The 23,015-nt window shown below is 36.8% G+C and overlaps 1 protein-coding gene and 1 non-coding gene across 2 annotated transcripts in view; both read right to left on the bottom strand.

The window, feature by feature from the left end:
- The window catches only part of LOC141656897 (uncharacterized), a 27,128-nt gene extending 4,180 nt beyond the window's left edge, over positions 1 to 22,948 (bottom strand). Inside the window, exons 1-5 of the mRNA XM_074463986.1 lie at positions 22,780 to 22,948; positions 21,494 to 22,523; positions 12,664 to 13,393; positions 12,133 to 12,564; positions 11,718 to 12,008 (exon numbers count right to left, since the gene is read on the bottom strand). Of these exons, the coding sequence (XP_074320087.1) occupies positions 11,718 to 12,008; positions 12,133 to 12,564; positions 12,664 to 13,393; positions 21,494 to 22,523; positions 22,780 to 22,948 (2,652 nt within the window). The remainder of the gene's footprint in view (positions 1 to 11,717; positions 12,009 to 12,132; positions 12,565 to 12,663; positions 13,394 to 21,493; positions 22,524 to 22,779) is intronic.
- Positions 6,585 to 6,690, bottom strand: LOC141621704 (small nucleolar RNA R71). The gene has a single exon (XR_012532601.1). It is a non-coding gene; the product is annotated as a small nucleolar RNA R71 (small nucleolar RNA).
- Positions 22,949 to 23,015: the final 67 nt, after the last annotated feature.

Genomic DNA, 23,015 nt, shown 5'->3' with positions numbered 1-23,015 from the left:
TTCCGTCTTCAAAAGCTCCTCCTCTTAATTTGTGATTTATTTCTCAGATTTAATAGGGTATTTATAGTGTAGGATTATAGAGAACGCGAGGTCAATTAGGAAACTACATAATTTACCTTATTCTAATTAGTATCGGAATTACTATTACTATTATATTATTATTATCATATATTATTAATCTTACCATAACTAGGATTCCCTCATACAATATTTACTAATTTATTATTGGCATAACTTTATTATTATTATTATTATTAATATAACTATTATTACCTTTATATATTATTATCTCTTAATTATATTATTATAAATTTCTCGATACAAATCCCGATTATACTAATACCAATTTAATAAGTTTCGTCCCATATAATAATAGCACACGGCCCAAAGCACAAATATTAGCCAAACCCAATTCCCGACTTGAATTATTGATTTATTATTTAATTAACCTCTTACTTGTATTTATTATTAGAAATGTCATTTAATCACTCATTAAACTACATAAATTATTCTTATAAATTATTATTAAAATACGGAGTATTACAACCGGACTAACACCACTTGTCATTATTATTATTATTATCATTATTATTATTATTTTTATTATTATTATTATTATTATTATTATTATTATTATTATTATTATTATTATTATTATTATTATTATTATTATTATTAATATTATTATTATTATTATTATCATTATTATCATTATCATTATCATTATCATTATTATTATTATCATTATTATTATCATTATCATTATTATTATTATCATTATTATTATTATTATTATTATTATTATTATTATTATTATTATTATTATTATTATTATTATTATTATTATTATTATTATTATTATTATTATTATTATTTTGTTATTTTTATTTTTTTTATTGATATTTTTAATATTATTGTTAATATTATTGTATTATTATTGTTATTGTTATTGTTATTGTTCTTGTTATTGTCATTGTTATTGTTATTATTGTTGTTATTGTTATTGTTATTGTTATTGTTATTATTGTTATTGTTGTTGTTATTGTTATTGTTATTGTTATTGTTATTGTTATTGTTATTGTTATTGTTATTGTTATTGTTATTGTTATTGTTATTGTTATTGTTATTGTTATTGTTATTGTTATTGTTATTGTTATTGTTATTATTGTTATTGTTATTATTGTTATTGTTGTTGTTATTGTTGTTGTTGTTATTATTATTATTAGTATTATTATTATTATTATTATTATTATTATTATTATTATTATTATTATTATTATTATTATTATTATTATTATTATTATTATTAATTTTTTTATTGTTATTTTTGTTATTGTTATTATTTTGTTATTGTTATTGTTATTATTATTGTTATTATTATTGTTATTATTATCATTATTATCATTATTATTATTATTATTATTATTATTATTATTATTATTATCAATATTATTATTATTATTATTATTATTATTATTATTATTATTATTATTATTATTATTATTATTATTATTATTATTATTATTATTATTATTATTATTATTATTATTATTATTATTATTATTATCATTATCATTATTATCATTTTTTTTTTGACGACGAGGGGTTGAATCCTCCCGGGCCCATGCATTTCTGCACCACCACATGGACCATGTAAGCCACCCCCTTCGGGGGCTGCAGTGTCCAAGTGATCATCGCCTCATTTGGTGGTCATACCCAAGACCTCTCAACTCATGCATTTCTGCAAGTTTCAAGGTTTAACCCGGCTACCACTAGAATAACACCACTTGTCATTATTATTATAATTATCATTAATATTATTATCATTATTATTATTATTATCATTATTATTATTATCATTATTATCATTATTATTATTATTATTATTAATATTAATATTATTATTGTTATTATTATTATTATTATTATCATTATTATTATTTTTTTATATAAAGGATGCGCGCAGCTTTCATTAAAATGAAAATAAAAGTTTACATGAAATAGGTGGGGAGCCGAGAGACAATCTGGGCTCCCACACCCTTATCAACAGCAAAGCTAAGTCTAGTAAAAATGTAAGCGGCCAGCCGAGCCCCGGCATCCTGAGATACCGAGAATTTCTGGATCCGCTTGAGCAAGGCAACAGCATCCGAACCCAGCTCCCCAAGCGAAGAGAAAGAGAAAGGAAGAAAACCATAACCTGCTGCCGCACACAACTACACAAGTCCCCGTACTTATCTTTATTTTTATTATCATTATTATTATTATTATTATTATTATTATTATTATTATTATTATTATTATTATTATTATTATTATTATTATTATTATTATTATTATTATTATTATTATTATTATTGTTATTATTATTATTGTTATTTTTGTTATTTTTGTTATTTTTGTTATTTTTGTTATTGTTATTATTATTGTTATTATTATTGTTATTATTATTATTATTATTATTATTATTATTATTATTATTATTTTTTATTTTTATTATTATTTTTATTATTGTTATTATTGTTATTATTGTTATTATTATTATTATTATTATTATTATTATTATTATTATTATTATTATTATTATTATTATTATTATTATTATTATTATTACTATTATTATTACTACTATTACTATTATTACTATTACTATTACTACTATTACTATTATTTTTACTACTATTATTATTACTATTACTGTTATTATTATTATTATTATTATTATTTTTTTTTAATGTTAATCTTAATGTTAATGTTAATGTTAATGTTGTTGTTGTTATTATTATTTTTTTTTTTTTTTTATTATAAGATGCGCGCAGCTTTCATTAAAATAAAAATAAAAGGTTTACATGAAATTGGTGGGGAGCCGAGAGACAATCTGGGCTCCCACATCCTTAGCAATAGTAAAGCTAAGACGAGTAAAAATGTAAGCGGCTACCCGAGCCCCAAAGATCCCGAGATACCGAGAATTTCGGATCCGCTGAGCAAGGCAACGGCATCCGAACTCGGCTCCCCGGTGAAGAGAAAGAGAAAGGTAGGAAACCATAACCCGCCACCGCGCACAAATCCCCATACTTAGCACACTTTCGCCGAGCAAAGATCGGCCGACAACCCGGCCCAAGCACAAAATCGCCAACCGCCTCGAGTCAAATGTGAAGAACCCGTCGTGTCGACACACACATCACGCCCGTCCCAAGAATAAAGCAATAAATCCGCAGGACGAAGAGAGCCACCATGCCCAACAACCAAACCGATATCAACCTCCTTCCCCGCAGAAATACCAGATCTATAGCAGATGTCAAAAAGAGTGTCCCGGACAAGGTTATGCCGATGTTTAACGCCCACAAGCATCAAAGACAAGAAATAGCGTGGTCCCCAAAAACATCCCCAAAGAAAAAACCCGAGAGCAAGCAGACGGGGCCTAGATACCGTGAATAACGGAACACCCAGACAATACCCCAACACACTACGGTAAGTCCTCCCGTTCATAGTCTGCCCCAACCCTGAGATAGGAACCGCACGTAACCAATCGAAGGAGTGAGAACCCTGCTGAGAATGCCATAAAGCAAGCTGGCGCGGTGTCAAAGAGAAAACAGACTCTGAGGCAGCAGCAACCGTCGTGAAATAAATGTCTGCCAATTTCTTCATAAGTTTGGGGGCAGCAATTTCACTAGGGTGACCTAAAATATCGAACTCGTAGTCGCAGAAACACTGCGCAAAGATCATCAAAAGCAGGGCCAGCAGCTACAACACCAGAAGGGCCGAGGAGCTTAGCCTGCAAACCAGCAGACTGCAAGCGGGACGCAACAAAAGCATAAAATAAAACATCTCCCGCCGCATAGACACCAAGTCCACCAAGATGAAAAGGGAATGTAGCAAGGCGCCACTGCCAATCCCCAAATCCCGGCCCTGACGCGGTGACAATACGTTCCAACCTAGAACGCAGAGCGGTATCAAAAGGAAGATGGACAGACCCAAAAACACTAGGGGAGCAAGTACGAAGGGAGTACGAAGGGAGCTTAGAGCTTATTATTATTATTATTATTATTACTGTTATTCTTACTGTTATTATTATTGTTATAGTTATTGTTATTGTTATTATTATTATTATTATTATTATTATTATTATTATTATTATTATTACTATTATTATTATTATTATTATTATTATTATTATTATTATTATTATTTTTTTGCAAGAAAGATATTTCTCATTTATATCAAAAAGTATACATGAGTGAGAGATTTCTTACAAACATATCCTCTAAAGGGACTACATTAACAAAAAAGACTACCTATTGAAAGCCTCTATAATTGCATCCTGTACAGTATTCTGAGATTTGTTAAGTAGTATGAAACAAGTGAGAACTTGAATCTCCCTAGTAATGCTGCAAGCCTCTTGCTCACGACTATCATGTAGATAATAAAGTTAAACGGGCAATGACGAAAGGATCCTTGAATCCGCGGATTGATCCTTGCGGATTATGAAGGAAGAAAAGAAGAAAAGCTGCCTGCCAAGGGATCCGAGCGGCTCACAGAGGATCCGAGCATCTCCCCACCACCATCCGAGCGTCCCGTGACCAAGACGCTCGTCCTGAAGAAAGAAGATCTGAGTGTCTCCCTTGACAATCCGCTCGGATCGTACCCTAGAGAGCCCGTGCCTGTTTTTAAGTCGCTCGGATCATGGCGAGACTAGAAAAACGGAGATGCTCATTTCCTTCGAGTGGAGCATTTCCTCAACTTTTCTTAAGGACTTAATAGTCATTTAAGCCCTTAGTAACCCTAATTTATGTTCCTAATCTTTAGTATAAATACCTCATTGTACTACTTAGATTAGCATGCTCTCTTAATCATCTAGTAATCAAGTTGTAATCAATTAGTAATCATCCCTTAATCTTGTAATCAACTCTTAATCTAGTCTTAATACAAATCTCAATACTTAATCTTTCCTTAATTTCTCTTTTGTTCATCATTCATTTTTGGGTAATTAGAAGATCATTTGGGTTTATTGGGAGATTGACAACCTTCCATCAATCATCAAGTACTCTATTATTCTTTGCATTATTATTTTGGAATTTCCATAGGTATAATTCTCTTAATCCTTGCTTTAATTACTGTTAATCATTTTCATTCATTCATCATGTTTTGCCTTGTTAATGTGATTGACAACCTTGTTAGCATGTTAAACTTGATCATGAGTGAGTAGTTTCCTTAGCTAGGGTTAATGGGTAATTAGGGGAACCAACATGGGGAATGATTAATGCTGAATCTAATATGTTCACATAATTTATTTGCTTGCTTGTTGTGATTTCAACTTATGCACATGTTATGTTTGATGAAATGCGAGCCTATGAATCCTTGCATTTTTTACCCATCACTTATCTTTTCAATAAGGCTTGTAAGACATAAACCAACTCGAGCCTCATTAGACCATGCATAATGTTGAATAGGAAGGATTAAGTCGACTTGTAGCTGTTGTACAATCTAATCGATTCGGCTCCGGGACCCAAACCATCATAGGGATTGTAAGATATAAACTAACTCGATCCCATCACAATAATAATTGCTTGCTTATAATTTGAGAACATGTTTGTATGATCAACTCCCATGTATTCCCCTATGAACCCATGATACTCTAGAGCTTTTAATTAATTGTTTACACCTTCATTTTATATACCTTGCTTTGTTTTTATTGTTGATTAGTTTTAATTGATCTCATATCTCAACCCCAAATTGTGACACCCTAAGACACGACCATTTACAATTGAAAATCCTACATCAATACCCGTCCCTTGGGATCCGACCTTTACTTGCCTCTTTAATAAGAGTAGTTGGTGAAGTTATAAATATTGTTTTGGTTGGGTAAATTTTGACGACACACCAAAAATGGCGCCGTTGCCGGGGACGGTGTTAACTTAATTTGATTTTCATTAGTTGTTTTTAGTTGTGTCTTTATTTACCTTGGGAAAGTCAATCTCCTCAAGGTTGTTCTAATTGTTTTCAAGTTGTTTGATATTTTGCATGTCTAGGAGATCACAAGGTAACTTGTTACCCATTGATCTTGAAATCGAAAGAACTTTAACCAACAATAGAAGACTTTCTAGGAATACTTTGAGAGGTATTGGTGAGATTGTGGACATTCAACAAAATAACATTGAGTTCATCAACCCTTTTGCAAGAGAAGGAGAGGATAACCCAATACAAAACCCACCACAAAATCAACCCACAATGCCTAAATTTTCATCACATTCCGTACCAACCGAGGAGAACCTACCAAATGGTACTCCTACACCACAACATTTAACCGGTAATTTCATTGCCAAATCCGCATTCATAGAATTGGTTGAGAGAAGTCAATTTGGGGGGATGCCTAGTGAAGATCCTCATTCTCATATGGAGACTTTTTTTTACTATTGTGATGCGATTTCTCAAACCGGAGTTACTCAAGACCAAATTCGATGGGTCTTATTTCCTTTTTCTTTGATTGGTACCGCGAAACAATGGTTGAAGAGCCTAGATAAGGCTACTCTTGGAAGAAATTGGCACTTGCTTTCTACAAAAAATTCTCTCCTCCGGAGAAGACTAACATGTTGAGAGGCCAAATCACGGGTTCAAACAAAGGGATGAGGAATCTTTGTATGAAGCATGGGAGAGATTCAAGGACACTTGTCGATCTTGTCCACACTATGGACTTAGCGAGTGGTTCCTTGTACAACAATTTTGGAATGGTCTATATGAAGACTCCCAAAACATTCTCAATATGGGATCAAATAGTATGTTCACCGAAGTCGATGACAATCAAACATGGAACAAAATTGAGGAAATGGCGGTCCATAACTCACGATATAGTAGACCTCGGAAGGCTACTAGAGGAGGAAAACATGAGGTGGATTCCATTACTCAATTGGGTGCTCAACTTAGTGCTCATATTGATACCATTAATTTGAAGTTTGAGAAGGCCATGGCTAAACTTGAAGAGGCCTCCAAATCACCCAAGCAACATGTTAATGCTATGGTGGCATCATCATCAATTCCAAGTGGAGTATGTGAGAATTGTGAAACTTTGGGACATGACCAAAGTGAATGTAGGGGAACAAGTGAATGTTTTCCAAGCATACAAAAGTTCTATTACATTGAGAATACCAAATTCCACCCCAATCTTTCATACAAAGGTCAAAACGTTCAAAACCCTCAAGCATACACCCCACCTCCAATGAGAACCAAGCTCAAAGACCCTTTTACAATCAAAACCAAAGTTATCAAAATCAACCTCCATATACTCAAACAAATGACCAAGATTTTGATGTTCAAAAAGCGGTCCTCCAAATGCAAAAGAACCAACAAGAGTTTTTCACTCAAATGAAAAAGGATAACCAAGCAAAAGACATCACCATCAACAACATACTAGCTCACACAAAGATGTTGGAAACCTAAATGTCTCAATTAGCATCTTCTAGTTCTCAAAGACAAAAGGGGCAGTTACCACCTCAAGGTAATCCCCCTAGGCATGAGTCGGTGAGTGCCATCCATTTGAGGAGTGATACAAGGTATGAAGGGCCGAATAGGCCCATTGATGAAGATGTTGTGAATGCTAGTGACAAGGAAGGAGTCAAAAACTCTAAGAAAAAGAAGAAGAACCCACCACCATTCAAGAAGTTTCAAAGAATAAGAATGAAGAGAAGGCTAAGGAGAAAGAGCCTATTGTGATTAGACTTCCATTTCCAAGTCGTCAAGCTAAGCCTAAGTTCGATGAACAACTTGGAAAGTTCATGGAGATTGTAAAGAACTTGGAAGTCTCAATCCCATTCATCGAATTGATTAACCATGTTTCGGCCTATGCAAAATACATGAAAGATATTCTTACAAAGAAGAAATCCATCCGGAAGCTAGAGACTATTGCATTCACCAAGGTGAGTAGCGCCATCCTACAAGGAAGTTCACCTCTAAAACTCAAGGATCCGGGAAGTTTCTCTATTCTATGCACCATTGGAGACACTACAATCAACAAAGCTTTATGTGACCTTAGGGCAACTGTAAGTGTCATGCCATACTCGGTATGCAAAAGGCTAGGAATGGGAGAACTCAAGTGCACTAATATCACACTTCAAATGGCGGATCGATCAATGAAGACACCTTTAGGGGTATGGGAGGATGTGCCGGTAAGAATTGGCAAGTTCTTCATCCCGGTGGACTTTGTTGTCGTTGTTGACATGGAGGAAGACTCCAACATTCCTATCATTTTAGGAAGACCATTCTTACAAACCGCGGGAGCGGTGATTGATGTGAAACATGGAGAGCTCACACTTGAAGTGGGAGATGAAACAATCACTTTTAACCTTGACAAGACAATGAGAGCTCCCCGCTTACATGAGCCATGTTTCATGATTGTTCATTATAACCGAGAAAGTGATAGGAAGAAGTTGGCATCTCAATACAAAGGAGATGCTATGGGTAAAGAATCACCACCCATATGGGAGAAGAAAGTGGATAATCTCCAAGATGCTTCATCCAAAGAGCAAGAAAGTTTCAACAAGAATGAGAGCTTGAATAGCTCACCACCACTCATGACAAGAGAAGAAGAAGGCCTCATCGGCCATAATGACAAGAAGGAAGAAGAGTTGTTCTCATCAACTCATGATACTATTGGGAAGCAAGCTAATGAAGTATGTGGTCTATGGGATGATGAGTTTGAAGGGTTATTCAATACTTATATTGGTAATGCTATGACCCAAGACCAAGGCTTTGGTGACCATGTTAACTCAAGTCACCACAATGAAGAACAACATATGCAAAGGTCTATTGAAGATCTTTATAATGACAATGAACAAGCCTTCGACTACTTCTTCAAGGTGTTGAGCAACATCAACAACACCTTGGCTATGCCTCCTTGACATCTCATACATGAATGAGAGTTTGGTGGAGTCCTCCCTAAACCACCATTTGTAAATATTCTAACCCCTTAACTTGCATTTTCCTTATTGCATTTGTGTTAATTTTTGGATTTACCATTTTACTTTGATCAAGATTATCATTTTGAGAGAAAGTGAGGGAGGGACTTATATGTTTTTTGATGTGTAGTGTTTTGATTAGTGTGGGGATTGTTGGAGTATGTGTCCTCGACAATAATGCAATCACATGTTTAAATCTCATATTAAGAATACTAAAGGGAAAATAACATTTTATTGTCAACTGATCCACATTAATCGGTAATGATTGACTTACTAGAGTTTGACATTACTGTCGTGTGACGGTGGTGATCAGTTGATCCCTTAAGGTCATACCTCTTGGGAAACATTCTTAATTGACTAATTAATTGATTGTATGACGATACAAGTTAATTAATACCTTAAAATTGAACAAATGATTTTGTGAGAAATAATACGTATCTTATTGTTATCCGATTAAATAAGATTCGTACTAAGTAATTAAATTGTTTTATTACTTAAGATTTATTTATTGTTTATGAAACAATTAAATTAAAGAATGAATTGTTTATTATAAATACAAGTAGTTGTGATTTGTAATTCTATAACCCATTTTAAGTTATTGTAATTGTAAATTACTAAGTTAATTTTGTATGTGATTTGTTTCATTTATATAATAATTTTTAATTTGTTAAAAATGTATTATTTAAATGACATGTCTAGTAACATGTCCCAATTGTCACACAATACAAATTAAGAAATTTACAAAGTTAAAATGGATCCTTTTATCCATGTGAGCTGTATATATGGGATAATAGGGCATTATTGTGCTTTAATTATTTTATTAGTAGGAAGCATAATCATTACTTACAAATGATAGGCTTGCATGCCTACACATCTTTAAAAGAGAAAAATAAAAATGTATTGGGCACTCTTCCCTTGCCCTATATTCTGGCCACCCTAGAGAAATGGTAGAGTTTTTTCTCTTCTATTATACACAATTCATTCTTATAAGATTAATCACTTGATGAATAACTCATCTCTCTAGTTTTTAGTTTTGAACAACACTAGAAAATCTCACAAAAATCTCTAATATTATTCATATATTACTAGAAGTAGTAATCACTTAATATTAGTATTTTTAAGGGAACAAATATTAAATGCTAGTAACAAAATTAATATTTGTATTAAGAAGGATTTCCTTGGTACAATCCTTGAGAAGTAGATCTTACAATTAGATCTAAGGTTTTTGGGGCATTTGGATTATTCTTAAGAAGACTAACTTGGGAGGAGACCATTTTAGTATAAACCAAATTTCGGCCCTCCTTGTAAGAAATACTAAATTTATTCTCTTTTATTTAAATTGTTACGCATGCATAAGTTCCTTTTAGTTTATGACTAAACTAATAATCACTTAGTTATTAGAGGGGTCTAATAAGAGATATATGAATCTTTAAATTGGTATCAGAGCAAGAGTTGTTGCATGTATAATCGGTTTTATTTTTCCGAGTTAATATGTTAACATATAAAACTTAAAATTTGTGATTTATGAAGACAAATGCCATGAAAATTTTGCATGTTCAAAATTCTGGTTCTAAATTGATTTTAGGTCATTTTGATGATATATGGTAATTTATTGATCTTTAAAATGATATTTACTATTTTTATACATTTTATTGAGTAAAATGACAATTAAAATGCTAAAAATAGTTAGACTATGATTCTGACCTTGAAATGTTTATACAACCTCACATGCATATTTTACAAGTTTTATGTAAAATGTCATATAAAATGGTTTTATATAGCATGATTTATGATTTTTACATGTTAAAAGTCGATTAAATAGAGGTATTTATGTTTAAAATGGTCAGACTTTGTTCCTGCCCATAAAATTTAGTATGTTGTCACATGTAATATTTATACACTGTATGTAAATTTTTAGATCAAATGGTTTAATTTTTCGTGAGTTATGATTTTTTGATGTAAAAATCGTATAAATAGTGACTAATTTTGGCAAAATAGCTAAAATAAATTTTATGGCATGAAAATTTTTCCCAATGTTGTATATATGATATGAATATCAGATATAAAGTTGCATGTTAATTTTCGTATGATTTTAATGGTTATTAATTTTTATGGGATATAAATTGATAAATAGCAACTTTAATAGTCAAGAATATAAAAATTCGATTTTTGGCTTAAAATTTGTCATTTCCAGGTTCTAGAAACTTGTTAAGAATATTCAAAATTTTAATTTTGATTTATTGCATAATTTTGTGTTTAATTTTGAATTGAAGGGTTAGAATTATGTTTTATACGATTTATTTGTGAAATAAATTAAAGTTAATTAAAGGGCAAATTTTATTAAAATTTTGGGATGTTGGGAATTTTCTAGAATAAACAAAATTATGATTTTGATTTTTTTTGAATTTTTATGACTTTTTGGGAATTATTTCCTTATTATTATGAATAATAGTGTTTAAAGAGTAATAATATAATATCAAGTTGAATTATTGTCAAATGTTTATTGAAGACTAAATTTTGAGTCCTAAGATGGTTGGGGTAATTAACTTGGACATAGATGTGATTTATGTAATATTTTGTGATTTTAATAGGTTTTTTTTTGATGAAATGTAAGTTTCCATTAAGATCAAACAAGGCTATTACAACCTACCATTTAGCATACAACCAACTTCAGAGAACATGGCTCTACTTACATAAATCAGTACTATTCAACCAAATCCTATCCATACCCAAAATTCGGTTGCTAAATACTCTAATCCTCATTTTTACAACCTGATGAATATGATTACAAACAATATCAGGGTGCACAAGGATCTGCTCACATCTGACTCTATTCAGTTGCTTCCAAATAAAGTAGTAACAAGCCATAAAAGAGCAAATGAGTACACTCTTCTGAACTTGAGACCACCTCTGCAACCATATCCCTTGCAGAATATCTCCACCAGGTAAAGACATCTTACAAAGGTCTGCCATCCCCATAAGGATACGCTTACTGTAAACACATTCCTCAAACAGGTGCTGATGAGACTCAGAGGCATTGCCACAGAGCAGACATAAATCATCCTGACAGATGTCAAGCAAATAATTTTTCTTTAACCTGCATTACCTTCCTAGCCAATAACCATCCCAGGAACCTATGCTTAGGCAAAGTCCAAGAGTGCCAAATGAACTGATGCTAAGCCACAACCTGAGATCTTGTTCTTAAAAGATCATATCCACTACATATAGAGTAGCCCCTACTGTCCAGTGACCAGGTACCATGAGAGAAACCAGAACTAAGCTTGTCTTTAGCTCGACAAACATTCTTCCAGCCCCAGCTAACATCACCCCTGGGGTTATAATCATGCCAGCTCTTGTTTTTTAAGTAAATCTGATTGACCCATTGCACCCAAAGTTTATCAGGACTACAATAAACCCACCAGACTAACTTCTCAACTGCTGCCACATTCCACACTGAGCTATTTTTAATTCCTAAGCCCCCTTCTTCTTTAGGAGAGAAAACACTGTCCCAGCTAACTAATGGGACTCTCATAAACTCCACTTTACCATCCCACAAAAAATTCCTGCAGAGAGTGTTAATCCTCCTCAGTACTCCTTTTGGAATTATAAAGATGCTCATCTAGTAATTATACAAGATTGTAAGAACAGAATTCACTAAAACAAGTCTTCCAGCATAGGATAAGTGTCTTGAGCCAAACCTTGTAATTCTATCAATCACCTTCTCAACTAGAATCTGACCTTGAGTTTTTGTCAATCTACCTGCAGTAATAGGAACTCCCAGATACTTAAAAGGAAGTTCCCCTTCCTGAAAACCAGACACAAGTAGAATATCCTCTTTCACCCATCCTGGAACCCTTCTGAAGTAAGCACTTGTTTTATAAGGGCTCATTTGCAGACCTGAAGCTTTAGAAAAGGTGGCAAAAGCTCTTAACAAAACCATAATAAACCCCACATCCCTTTTACTAAATAAAAGCAAGTCGTCAGCAAACATCAAGTGTGATAATTTAAGCTTACCACACATAGGATGATATTTAAAGGGGATATGCTCAGTCACAAAAGCCAACACTCTACTTAGATACTCCATAGCAATAGTGAACAATAAAGGTGACAAGGGATCCCCTTGTCTGAGCCCTTTTTTCCCCATAAAAAAACCAAATATATCCCCATTGAGCACTAAGGAGTAGCTGGCACTTCTCACACACTCCATCAGCAGAGAAATAAACTGGGCAGGGAAGTTTAAAGCACCCAACATCTGTTCCAAAAACTCCCAGCTAACAGAGTCATAAGCTTTCTTTAAGTCAACTTTCAGGAGAAATCTAGGAGAGATAGCTTTCCTGTTATTCAGCCTCACTATATCCTGACAAATCAGGATATTTTCAACTATGCTCCTCCCCTTGACAAACCCTCCTTGGTTAACACTTATCACATCAGGCAGGACCTCAGAAAGTCTGTTATAAAGCAACTTAGAAATACATTTATAGAGCACATTGCAGCAGGAGATGGGTCTGAATTGAGTGACATTTTGAGGTAGAGCACATTTAGGTACAAGTGTGACGAGAGTATGATTCAGCTGTTTTAGTAATTTTCCAGAGTGAAAAAAATCCTGAATGGCATTGCAAACTGAATCCCCCACCACATCTCAGGCATCTTTAAAGAAGGCACTAGAGTAGCCTTCAGGGCCAGCAGCCTTGTGACTAGGGATAGAAAACATAACCTTCTTAATCTCTTCCTTAGACACATGAGGAAGTAGTACAGTATGGTTGTAATACCCGTCCTTTTAGGGACCCTTTGACCAGCGTTGACTGACCTTGGGAGTGGGAATAGTCTTAGAAGTAAGTGCTGAAGTCATCTGGGTTGCGCATTAAGAGTGGTACTCGATAGAGTAGAGGCTACTCGATCGAGTAGTTAGGGTACTCGATCGAGTAGGGGGCTACTCGATCGAGTATGTTGGGTACTCGATCGAGTACCCAGTTTTCAACGAGGGTTTTATATCGCGTTTTGTTAAATCCGCATATCACTTCCGCCACTTTCCCCCTATCCTTCAGTCGCCTCTTTCCCTTCCCTTCACCTCAAAACCTCCATGGAAACCTTTGTGAAGATCCTTGTGCCTTAGGAGAGCGTCTCTTGAGTCGGGTAGCGGTCTTTTGCTGAGTTTTTCCCTATAGGTATGTCATAATCATCATCCGTGTTCTTGTTCTTCATAGTTAGGGTTTGCTTGTTAGTAATCTAGAATTGTATTCTGATTATAGGCGATGCTTGATCGCTGGACATGTTATCTGTCGGCATGGATTGGTTGCGATGGCTTAAAGGTAGGTTCGCCTACTCAGTTTCTGTAGACGGTCTAGTGTGTCGGATGTTGTGGCTGTGTTGTGTTTGGTTGTTTGCTATAATAATTGTATCGTGATGGTTGTGATCGTTGTTGATGGTTCGCGAGGTGTGGCCTCGGCTGAGTGGGGTCACTTGCGGGAGTGGCTTCACGCTCTAGTTTCGCCCTCCGTGGAACCCGCCACGGGAGGGGATGTGCACATTAATGGACAGGGTTATCGCTCGAGTTGATGAGCGGGGATTTGGTGGGTACGGCTGCAGTCCCCCACTGGCAGAACTGGTCCAGTGGACAGTCAGTGATAGAGATTGGCTGGACTATGGTGTTTGTGTGTATAAGTCTGCTAGCATCATATTGTGTTGATAGTTGTAGTCGCCTTTGTTGCGTCATATCTCAGTACTGACCTTGTTTGGTTGTTTGTTTGTTATGTGTCTGCCGTGATCCCTTATGGTGAGCAAATCGGTCTTAGCGGTGTTGATGTTGGTGATAGCTGAAGTCCGGGCAGGGATGAGTCTTCACGAGATTCGATAGTCGTAGCAAGTAGTCTCAGAGTTGTATCTTTTATATAGCTTGTTGGTTTAAATCACTTGTAATACAATATTATAGTTCTTTTATTGACGTTTGATTATTACTTTCCTCGGGTAACCGAGATGGTAACGCCCTTATATGCTAAGGAAGGCCTAGTTAAGGCTTCTTTGAATATGGGGGTGTTACAAAGTGGTATCAGAGCGACGATTTTGGAACCTGTAACAAATGAACATAATGAACGTACGGAGTCTAATAAAATGAACCTGGTGTATGTGTAATGGGAGCCCCAGCTGATGCTAGATTTTGGGTGGGTAGGCGCCCTCATTTCAAAATCTTGGCCCCATGATAGTTAAGCCAGTCACGTGGTATGGGAATGTGGAGTCCGTGTGTATATGTGTGATGTGTATGTTAAGTGTACCGGGGTTACCTCCGGTTAAGTCTTTGCTAGAATTAATAGAGATGTGATAGTGATATTTGGGCCGTGTCTGGTAATTATTGATGAGATTATTGAAGCTCTTTGGATGATTAGTGAGCTTATATGATGGTTATGAGATGTGTGACGAAAGTTTACGTAATTGCTATGATGATAGTTATAGTATAGTGAGTTATAATTCGAGACATAGCATAAAGTAATGCATATATGCCTTATTAGGATGGTCGAAATTCTTCCGCTGCGTAATAATTGATTTGTGCGAGGTGCATTACTTATGATTAATGTGAAGCATGGTAGATTAAATTTGTTCTGAAAGTATGCAATTATGTGATACGTGAAAGAAAGAATTAGTGTCAATTGTACGCTTCAAATTGAAGTAAACATGAGTTTAGTAGTAACATGTAAAGTAAGTTTAAGTGTATTAGGATGGTGGGATTATGTTTAGAAATGATCCGAGTTGGGCAATTTGTATGGCGTAATATAATGTATACCTTAAATAGATGAGGCGGTGCGTAGTGATGATAATGCATGAACAAGTACGATAATTTGTGTCGAATTCCGAACTTAGTTTGGACTCGACACGTGGTGTTGTTTTGCAGGTATTCTCGGCTTACTTCGTACTTCTGACCGAGTACTTAATTGTACTTGACCGAGTGCGAGTGCTTACTTGACCGAGTAGACCTTACTCGATCTAGTAGGGGCCTATGGCGTCGGGATGTGGGGAAATTTCCTGCAGATACTCGACGAAATAGCTTCTACTCGATCAAGTAGGGTGGTACTCGATCGAGTATCTAAGGCACTCGATCGAGTAGGGTGGTACTCGATCGAGTACCTCAGGTACTCGATCGAGTAGGTTACTGTACAGTGATTCCTACGGGTTTCTTAAAACCCCTAATCTTTCTATTTCTTCTTCTTCTTTCCCTATATTTCGAAACACCCAAACTCCTTCAACCCTTATTTCCTCTCAAATCCTCTCATATTCTTGAGTTAAGTGGTGATTCTTGGGTTAATTTCTTTTCTTAATTTCGTTTCTTTACTTTGCTACTCAATCAAGGTATGCTATTCTTCCTAATGTACATGGTTTATTGATTTGAATGTGCTAGTAAAATGAAACAATCTGAAAATTTTCGATTATTATGACCAACTTGGTGCTTTTAATTGTTGAAATATGATTCACATGCCTTCTTTTCATGCTTATTGGTGATTAATTGCTGTAAATTAGATTAGAAATTACTAAATTTGAAATCGAAATTTCTAGGGTTTCCAAAATTGAGATTGATTTTTGGTTGTTTTACAATGGTTAGATGGTAGAATTGAACCTTAAGTATTGTTTATATCATGCTGTAAGATAGATTTTGATGGTTTTACCCTTAGAAAGTTGCCTTAAAACTCCGTCTTAAAAGTGCCTCAAACGGAAATTCGTGATTTATAATTGAAAAATTGATGTTGTAATTGACAATATAAGCATGTGAACTTCAATATGATAATAGAAACGATGATTGATGAATATATGCCAAAATTGTCTCAGCTGTAAAGACCGTCTGAAAACTTTAGTTGAGTTGTTGTTCATGATAGTGAAGGATGATAGTGATACGTTCTAAGCTAGTCTTGACCATGAACTAGTAAGGATGACTCACATGTGATTAGAAGTGTGTTTGGAACAACATTTAGAAGCATGCTAGGATATTCGAATTTGTTGAACATATGTAATCACCATGATAATTTCTTTCACAACTATGGATTATGAGTAGTAATAACATGCGCTTACATGTCAAATTTTGGAAACTGCTGGTGAATGTGTGTACTTAGTTTCATGTTCAAAGCTAACAGGCGTAAATTATGTGCTTCACATGTTGAAAGTTGTCGATAAATTGGTATGCCTAGCTGAGTATATCGAGTTCGAATTACATGGAATAAATGCTTGAATGTTTATGCAAGTTGTTAAACCTATGCCTAAAGCGGATGCCGAGGGAACCTTGGAACCCGCCAAAGTAAGCGGGGAGGGGTAACCCACCCGAGACGGGAGAGGGGAGTGGACTGTGGTACCCGCAGTCCCCGAATACCCTACGATTGTTTTTGTTGACTTCAAGCAAAGGGAGCGTTTTGTAGCCATACAAAAACGCAAAATGAGACCTACAAAGTGTATAGACACCACTGTGTTAGAGCAGTTGGAGATAGAGACGGATGTCCGTCACATATTCGAGACCTTGGGTTTTACGGGTTTGTATAGCCTGAGGAAACATACTTACCCTTTTCTTACCTTGGAGTTCATGAGCTCTTTTAACTATGACCCACGGGTCGATGTTGAGTTTAGATTGATGAATACCGGTTTTACGTTGACCATGGATTTGTTTGCCTCTCACCTTGGGTTGGCCAAGCCTCCCAAGGATTCCATAATCGATATTCCAGTGAGTGCGGCCCGCCGCCTAATGCCTTGCTTGACCGGGAAGCAAGCTCCCACCTCGAGCAACATGCTGATTAATGACGTTCAAAGATATTACTTTGAGAGTCTTTCTCCGTTCTCTTTCGAACCTCCTCTATGACGAAAGGATATCGTAAGAAATTGAATAATCATGAGGTCTTACTTCGATGTCGTACCTCAACCCGGAGCGGGCCGGGGAAAGTGGTCTTTAATGCTCCTTCCATAGTTTGTGCTGCCCTTGCCTTGATGGCTTCTTCCCCTTCCCGATACCTGAGTTGTGGTGCTATTGCCACTCGGTTAGCTGAAAAGCTAACCTCCTTTGAGGCTTCTTCAGCGTACGTGCCTCTAGCTACCCCAGTGCCTACCATGGATCGTGAATACTATCTCGACCTGAAATGGTTGAGGACCTTGGTTGACGGTAGCCTAGCGTGGAGGGTGTGGGGGATGAGTTGGATGAAGATTCCGCCTCATCGAGCACCTCCCACCCACGGAGCCCTTGGAGCCGACAGTAGTGACGGTGGACTCCGATGACGAGGAGGAGGAGGATGATGACAGACCCCGCCAGCTACAGACCTATCTCATCGACGGCACCATCCTTGAGGAGATGCCGGAGCCGACGAAGGGCGAGAATGCGGGAGTTCAGGTGGTAGAGAGACCCAGAGTGGTGAGGGGACCCCGTCGAGTGAGGGAGAGGGCCTCGGAGACTAGGCCACAGCCAGTAGCACCACAGCAGCAGCAGTCTTTTCCATGCTACCCTTACCTCGACACCCCGGAGACGCGATCCAGTTACCTGGCGGAGAGAGTGTCATCTACCTTGACACTCCGGAACATGCACGAGATGGCCTACGCTCAGGGGATAGGGACCGAGGGACCGCATCCAGTTTGGTGGAGAGGAGTTGGGGACTACTCAGGGGTTTTCCATTCCTACGGGGTGGATCAGTCGACGTGGGGAGCACCTCAGTCCTTCCCTTACGGTGGCTTGACCCCATGGTACGTGGGCCCAGGAGCAGGAGCATGAGTAGATGCGGGGATCGGGTCAGCAGGAGCAGGTACTTCGGGTGGTGGTGATGATGAGGTGATGTTTGAGCAAAGAAGCGAGCGAGAGTGGGAGTGATACTCCTTGTTTCTATCTTTGTTCACGATCGTTAGTAGTAGTTGTTGGTAGCGTGGTTAGATTTTCGGTTGTTTTTAGTTGAAACTTTATTTATGAACTTGTATCGTTAGGCCATAAGGTCGGATTTGCTACTTTAACCTTTTGCAGGATAATTGAGAATTGGGGCATCATCCCGACTCAATTTATGTGACAGTCATGTTTATATATGTTGGTCTATAACGAGGTGTGTAAGGTACTTGGCCTGCAGGTACTCGACAGAGTACCCCACACTCTATCGAGTAGCTGCAGGAAAGGAAGAAAAAAAGCATTCTGAACTCGGGCTACTCGATCGAGTAGCCAAGACACTCGATCGAGTAGCATGGCACTCGATCGAGTACCGCTACATACTCGATCGAGTAGCACTGTTATTTGGGGGTTTTCGAAAATTAAAAATGTTCAATTGTTTTATAATTGCGAGTTTAATGTTTAAAGTAGTTGTGAGTGCGTAGTAACACCTTTGAACCGTTAATTTCATATGTTACAAGTCGTGATTGAAGTGTTATAAGCGTATTTGTCACAATTAGTGAAGCGGTAATAATTTCTGGTTACTTTAATATTGCATACGCCTCCTTACGATCTATTTATCGGAGTTGTAACTTCGCCTATGTTTGTGTATACCATTTTAACGGGTGTTGTCAGCGGTGACCAGTGATTCCGGTGGCTTGTGTATGATCTCTAACTTAACGAGTATATAATTAGCGAGTAATGTCCACAACAAATAATATGGTTTTCTTTAATGATTAAGATGCAAATAATAAGTAATATGCGTTGAAATTTGGGTGGTGAACTTCGGGGACGAAGTTCCTTTCTAGAGGGGAAGAGTAATGTCGCGAAATAAAAAGGTTGTTTTTGAATAATGTTTTGCTTGTTTATAATGTTGTTGGTAGTTGTTTATAATGTTGTTGGTATCATGTGCTGCTTTAGTTAAAAAAAAAAAACAAAAAACAAAAACAAAAACAAAAAACAAAAAATTTCCTGAAGTATAACGACTTACTTTAGTTCTTTAAAGTGAGTGTGATCGTATTTGAATCACGTTGCCAAGTAACATGGTGGCATTAGTTGTACCACATGAAAGTTGATATGAGACATATTCTAGATTGATAGTTTGATAGTTGTTACTGTACGTCGGGTGATCGTGGGTGGTGATTCGCATTGCGAGTTTGATGTTTTATATGTATATAGAGTAACGGTTGACGGTGATAACGCTTGCATGACAGTAATAAGAATCGATAGGTATAAGTGTGGACGGTGATGATGATGACATGGGGGGGGATGGTATTTTCAAGAAGTAATGGTTTGACCGGGAAGATTGGTGAGATTGTGTTGATTCCGTGTCGTGGGCGGGGGAGGTGAGTGAACTTCGGGGACGAAGTTCTTTTTAAGGGGGGAAGACTGTAATACCCGTCCTTTTAGGGACCCTTTGACCAGCGTTGACTGACCTTGGGAGTGGGAATAGTCTTAGAAGTAAGTGCTGAAGTCATCTGGGTTGCGCATTAAGAGTGGTACTCGATAGAGTAGAGGCTACTCGATCGAGTAGTTAGGGTACTCGATCGAGTAGGGGGCTACTCGATCGAGTATGTTGGGTACTCGATCGAGTACCCTGTTTTCAGCGAGGGTTTTATATCGCGTTTTGTTAAATCCGCATATCACTTCCGCCACTTTCCCCCTATCCTTCAGTCGCCTCTTTCCCTTCCCTTCACCTCAAAACCTCCATGGAAACCTTTGTGAAGATCCTTGTGCCTTAGGAGAGCGTCTCTTGAGTCGGGTAGCGGTCTTTTGCTGAGTTTCTCCCTATAGGTATGTCATAATCATCATCCGTGTTCTTATTCTTCATAGTTAGGGTTTGCTTGTTAGTAATCAAGAATTGTATTCTGGTTATAGGCGTTGCTTGATCGCTGGACATGTTATCTGTCGGCATGGATTGGTTGCGATGGCTTAAAGGTAGGTTCGCCTACTCAGTTTCTGTAGACGGTCTAGTGTGTCGGATGTTGTGGCTGTGTTGTGTTTGGTTGTTTGCTATAATAATTGTATCGTGATGGTTGTGATCGTTGTTGATGGTTCGCGAGGCGTGGCCTTGGCTGAGTGGGGTCACTTGCGGGAGTGGCTTCACGCCCTAGTTTCGCCCTCCGTGGAACCCGCCACGGGAGGGGATGTGCACATTAATGGACAGGGTTATCGCTCGAGTTGATGAGCGGGGATTTGGTGGGTACGGCTGCGGTCCCCCACTGGCAGGACTGGTCTAGTGGACAGTCAGTGATAGAGATTGGCTGGACTATGGTGTTTGTGTGTATAAGTCTGCTAGCATCATATTGTGTTGATAGTTGTAGTCGCCTTTGTTGCGTCATATCTCAGTACTGACCTTGTTTGGTTGTTTGTTTGTTATGTGTCTGCCGTGATCCCTTATGGTGAGCAGTCGGTCTTAGCAGGTGTTGATGTTGGTGATAGATGAAGTCCGGGCAGGGATGAGTCTTCACGAGATTCGATAGTCGTAGCAAGTAGTCTCAGAGTTGTATCTTTTATATAGCTTGTTGGTTTAAATCACTTGTAATACAATATTATAGTTCTTTTATTGACGTTTGATTATTACTTTCCTCGGGTAACGAAGATGGTAACGCCCTTATATGCTAAGGAAGGCCTAGTTAAGGCTCCTTTGAATATGGGGGTGTTACAATGATGATCACTAGTGCACCCCTTTCCCATTTGAACAACAGAAGAGCTAACTTTCAACACAGGTTCAGAAGTACCAAGCAGCTGCTCATAAAACTCCAGGAAAGCCTCCTGAATAAGCTTAGGATCATCACAGCATTGGCCTTTAAGATTCTCAATTCGAATAACCTTATTCCTGGACTGTCTTCCTTTAATAATATTGTGAAAATACTTAGTATTGTCATCACCCATATCCACCCAAATAGCTTTAGACTTTTGAAGTAAATAGGCAGCACAAGCCTTCTCCAGGAATTTAAAACTCTCTAGAGCCTCCCTTTCTTGATTCAGAAGCTCAGGATTTAAAGGATCATCTCTAAGCTTATGCTGAATAAACTCCAGGTTCATAGAAGCCCTAGTTTTATTGTTAACCACATCATCAAAATTCTCCTTATTTAATTTCTTCAAAGACCATTTGAGAACTTTTAACTTTCTAACCACTTGGAATATAAGAGTGCCATGAACAACCTGACTCCAAGTATGTTGGACACAGTCTTTAAATTCCAATGCCTGACTCCACATATTATAGTATTTAAAAGCCCTCCTAGTTTTCTCCTTATCAAACTGAGCTTGAACAACACAAGGAGTATGGTCAAAAACCCCTTCAGAATAAAAATGAGCATAAGCAAGGGAATTATCTTTCAACCATTCATCATTCACCAACATTCTATCAAGCCTACTAAAAACCCTTGAGGCAGGCTCCTGCTTATTTGTCCAAGTATAGAAAGATCCAATTGCAGAACAATCAGACACCCCACACTCATTGACACACTGCTGAAAATCATCCATTTCCTCAAAAGTAGATTGACCACCCAATCTTTCAGAAGGGACCAGAACAGTATTAAAAGATCCACAAATGACCCAAGGACCCTTAAAACTTCTATTAAGAGCACTAAGCTTCGCCCAAAGCTCTTTCCTCTCATGAACATCATTAAAAGCATAAATCATGGTAACATAGAACTTATAGCTAGTGCTCAAATCCTCAACCTCCATGTGAATAAACTGAGCTCCATATTCTAAAGAGTTAACACTATACATAGAGGGATTCCATAGCACCCAAATACGCCCTCCCTTATGATAAGCAATATTAGTAGAAAGACACTAATTTGCACAGATATTAATTCTGATACTATTTAGGGACAAAGGTTTCACCTTTGTCTCAAGGAGACCAAATAATCCAACCTTATGATGATGAAGAAACCACTTAATTGTATTTTGTTTAGTTGGACTATTTGATCCCCTAATATTCCAAAAACCAAAATTATGCATTACCTCCAGGAGGAGGTAACACACTACCAGTTACACCAATTCCAGCTTTAGGAGTCATATTATTCAGAGACTCTAAAAGATTAGAATTACCCAACTTTCCAGAGCTCTGACCACGGTCCATCAACTCCTGCCTACTAAATCTTATAATTCTCTTAGCAGGGGTATTCACCATATGATATTTCCCATTTCTAGCCCAAGACACTTGAAATTGATTGGGTTTTTCCACTGGGGTAGTAAGA

Source organism: Silene latifolia, chromosome 1, assembly GCF_048544455.1.
Source record: "Silene latifolia isolate original U9 population chromosome 1, ASM4854445v1, whole genome shotgun sequence".
NCBI lineage: Eukaryota > Viridiplantae > Streptophyta > Magnoliopsida > Caryophyllales > Caryophyllaceae > Silene > Silene latifolia.
This window is presented reverse-complemented; position numbering and strand designations above follow the sequence as displayed.